Source organism: Lycium barbarum, chromosome 8, assembly GCF_019175385.1.
Source record: "Lycium barbarum isolate Lr01 chromosome 8, ASM1917538v2, whole genome shotgun sequence".
Taxonomy (NCBI): Eukaryota; Viridiplantae; Streptophyta; class Magnoliopsida; order Solanales; family Solanaceae; genus Lycium; species Lycium barbarum.
The window spans coordinates 115,017,886-115,021,413 of NC_083344.1; the positions used below are offsets into that span (position 1 = coordinate 115,017,886).

Here is a 3,528-nt window from a genome sequence, read left to right on the forward strand (position 1 = left end):
GCCAAGGATAATATTTTGGGCTGAGGCCCATAACAGTGGCGGTAGCAGCAATAGTTTCACAATGGGCTGAGCCCTTTAAATCATTTACTCTCCCATTTTATTTTACTTTTGTGTATTTAATTTGTAATTACATGACTAACACTTTATTTGTTTTATTTGCTTAGGTTAAGGTGGACTTTAGCGAATTAGCGAGGTTTAGTTTAATAATGGGTAGTTAATTTAAGGGAAAATTAATGAATAATTTCATAAAAGTTTCATTTTCTTCTTTTATATTAAAGTTATTTATAATATTCATAATATTTATCTTTCTTAGAATAATTGATTCTTTTTTTAAAATAGCATGCCTACATATTTTGAACTAAAAGAATCATGATTCACTTCTACTATCCTAAAAACTTTCAAGATGTCACTAATATATAAATACCAATCCAAGTCTACTTTATAAACATTATTTTCAAGATTTACTCAGCTATGTATATTTTAGTCTAAAATAACCAAATAAAGTCAACAAAAAAGAAACTCATGTCCTTTGTATCCTATTTATAATAAAGCTAGATTTCAGTTGGTATTGTCATAGTAATACAATTTTATCCAAAAATTTAAGTTCGCTAAACTCGGTCCCTACATGAAAACCATTATATCTTCAAATTCACCTTTAATAGTCCCTAAAGTCTCTTTTCATACAAATTATTATATTGTACAAATCATATTTTTATAACATTATTACTTTATTACGTTTTGAAACTTTAGCAACGCTTATAAACTATCTTCCAAAATATTTAAAATGTTATACCTAGCCTAATTAATTCGCCTAAGTCCGGTCGGTTAACCATTATTAATGGGTCTTAAAGGGTGCCTAATACCTTCCCTTTAGACTAATTGAACCCTTACCTAGAATCTTAAGTTTCGCAGACCTTAAACAGAGTTAACTTTAAACATAAATTCAATAAACTTAGGTGTCCTAATTCACCATAAATAATTAGGTGGCGACTCCTTAAAATAAACAAAAAACAGGAATCTCCAATACGTCATACTTCTACTTTAACCTCCCGGGTAAAAAAAGGGGTGTGACAGTCAATGCCTCTCCAGAACATGAGCATTTTCCATCATCTTTAGATGAAATAGTTTCTTCATGAGAAATACCTTATTATTTGCCGAAGGTTTCTCATACATGTCAGACAATACCTTCATCATATCTGCGGTGGTCTTCTCCTTTGCCACGTTGTGAGCAACGTTCTTCGACAGCGTTAGCCGAATGACTCCCAGAATTTGTCTGTCGAGGAGATCCCAATCTGCTTGCTTCATCTCCTCTGGTTTCGGACTCAGAGGTTCATGAAGCCTTCTGCCATATAAATAATCTTCAATTTGCATTCTCCAGAACGCAAAATCTGTACCATCGAATTTACCGATGTCGTGCGTCGTACCATTTTCGCCTCCCATCGTTTCTAAATCACAACACAACCTGTTGCTCTGATACCAGTTGTTAGGGTTTTGAATCCCAAATCCAGTTGTTAGGATTTGAATCCCAAATCCGACCTTTGTAAGAAGGTTCCCAGGAAAGATTGGAGGATCACAGCTGGACCACTTAAATACCAACCTCCTTAGACAGAACCTACTTACGTCGTGATGCAAGCGAAGAATAAATAGCACACACAGATTTATAGTGGTTCACCCTCAATATGAGAGCGACGTCCACGTTGCTGCTGCAGATCTTATTAAAGAAGAAATATTACAAATGTTTACAACACTCAACCTCACAACCCCAATCCCAATTACACTCAAGAATTTTTACTAAAAAATCTCTCAAAGACCTTCTCTTACTTAGGCCTTTCACTAAGAGTATTTCTCTTAGATTTTTCTCTCTTTGGGATGTGTTTTCTTCTTCAATATTTGGTGTGTATTTAGCAAATGAGAAAGCTTCCCTATTTATAGGTATGAGATGAACCTATTGATGTCATTAATGACTCAAGCAAGCACTTGACAATTTTCCAAAGACAAGGAAGATGTTTTCTTCCTCAAAACAAGGGAAGTGTTTTCTTCCCTAAAATAAGGGGATGGACCCAACATATCATACCCCATAAACGTGACCACATAAGACCTATAGACCCGATCTACTATCACAGCATCTCCGACAGGAGTAGAGACATGAATAGGTACATCAAGCATAACACAAAGCATATCCAGACCCGTAGAGAAATAGGTGGACACATAAGAGAAATTAAAACCTGGATCAAAAAAGACAGAAGCTGATCGGTGACAAACCGAAATAATACCTGTGATAACCACATCAGAGGCCTCGGCCTCTGGTCGACCCTAAAAAGCATAGAAATGGGCACGTCCACCCTCGGACTGTGTGCCTCCACAACCACTACGGACTGCCTGAGATCCCCCTCTCACGGACTGAGCGCCGCCCCTACCAGACTGATGACCACCTCTGCTAGGCTGATGGCCACCCCTGCCCGACTGCGAACCCCCTCTACCAGAATATCCTCCTCCTCTAGCTGGCAGTGCTGGAGGCCTAGATGTCTGAACTCTGGAACCCTGCCTAGATCTAGGACACTCTCTCGCGTAATGCCCTGTCTCACCACACTCAAAACATGCTCCTCTGGCCATAGGCTGCTGAACTGTCATAGAAGAACCAGAATACCCTCCGCGGTCTGAAGGTCGAGAGTAAGAACCTCGGGAAGTCTGCTCAGAACCGTGCCCGCTATAACCTGAAGAACCACCTGCTAAAGCCTGTAGTGATGACTGGATGGGGCGGCTGTAGGGATGATGATGAACCCTGTCATGGTGTCCCCCACCTCTAATAGGACCTCCGAAACTGTCAAATCTATGAGCTTTCTTGTCGCCACCCCCACTATGTGCCCGACCCATTTCTTACTCAACCCTCCTGGCATGCTCTACTACTGACTGAAATGAGGCCCCAGAAGCCTCCAACTGTAAGGTCGCCAGCCGAAGCGGAAGGTCCAAACCCTTCACAAATCTTTTCACTCTCTCAGCCTCTGTGGGAAGTAATGCCGTCGTATAACGGGACAAAGCGAGAAATCTGATATCATACTCCGCAACCGATCTACCTCGCTGCTCCAATGTCGAAAACTCATCCTTCCTGTTGTCTCTCAGGGTACGAGGGACATACTTCTCCAGGAACACCTGGTAGAACTGGGTCCAGGTCAAAGGTGGGCGACCCAACTGGTAGACGCTCCATGTATGATCTCCACCACGGCTTAGCATCCCCAACTAACTGGAAAGAAACATAATCGACCCTGCGAGACTCCACTACCCCCAACTTATGAAGCATCTCATGACAGCTAACAATAAACTCATACGCATCCTCCCCGGGAGTACAATAGAACCAAGAAGGAGACATTTGGATAAATCCCTCGAATATTTTTTGCTCCTCACTGGTCAACACTGGCCCATCCATAGGCCTTAGAGCAAAATCAGGCGCTGGAGTAGCATCAATACGGGGATCCACTGCTGCCGGCAATACCCTCGATGTCCAAAATCCTGGAGCAACCGTAGCATCGG

At 41.3% G+C, this 3,528-nt stretch overlaps 1 protein-coding gene across 1 annotated transcript; it reads right to left on the reverse strand.

The window, feature by feature from the left end:
• Positions 1-2,313: 2,313 nt before the first annotated feature.
• On the reverse strand, positions 2,314-2,874 carry LOC132608179 (cold shock protein 2-like). Its single transcript, XM_060322249.1, has one exon. The coding sequence runs from the start codon at positions 2,872-2,874 to the stop codon at positions 2,314-2,316; it is 561 nt and encodes a 186-aa protein (XP_060178232.1).
• Between the last annotated feature and the right edge of the window lie 654 nt (positions 2,875-3,528).

Coding starts and splice junctions, on each gene's coding strand:
- LOC132608179 (XM_060322249.1), bottom strand. CDS start 2,874: ATGGGTCGGGCACATAGTGGGGGTGGCGACAAGAAAGCTCATAGATTT.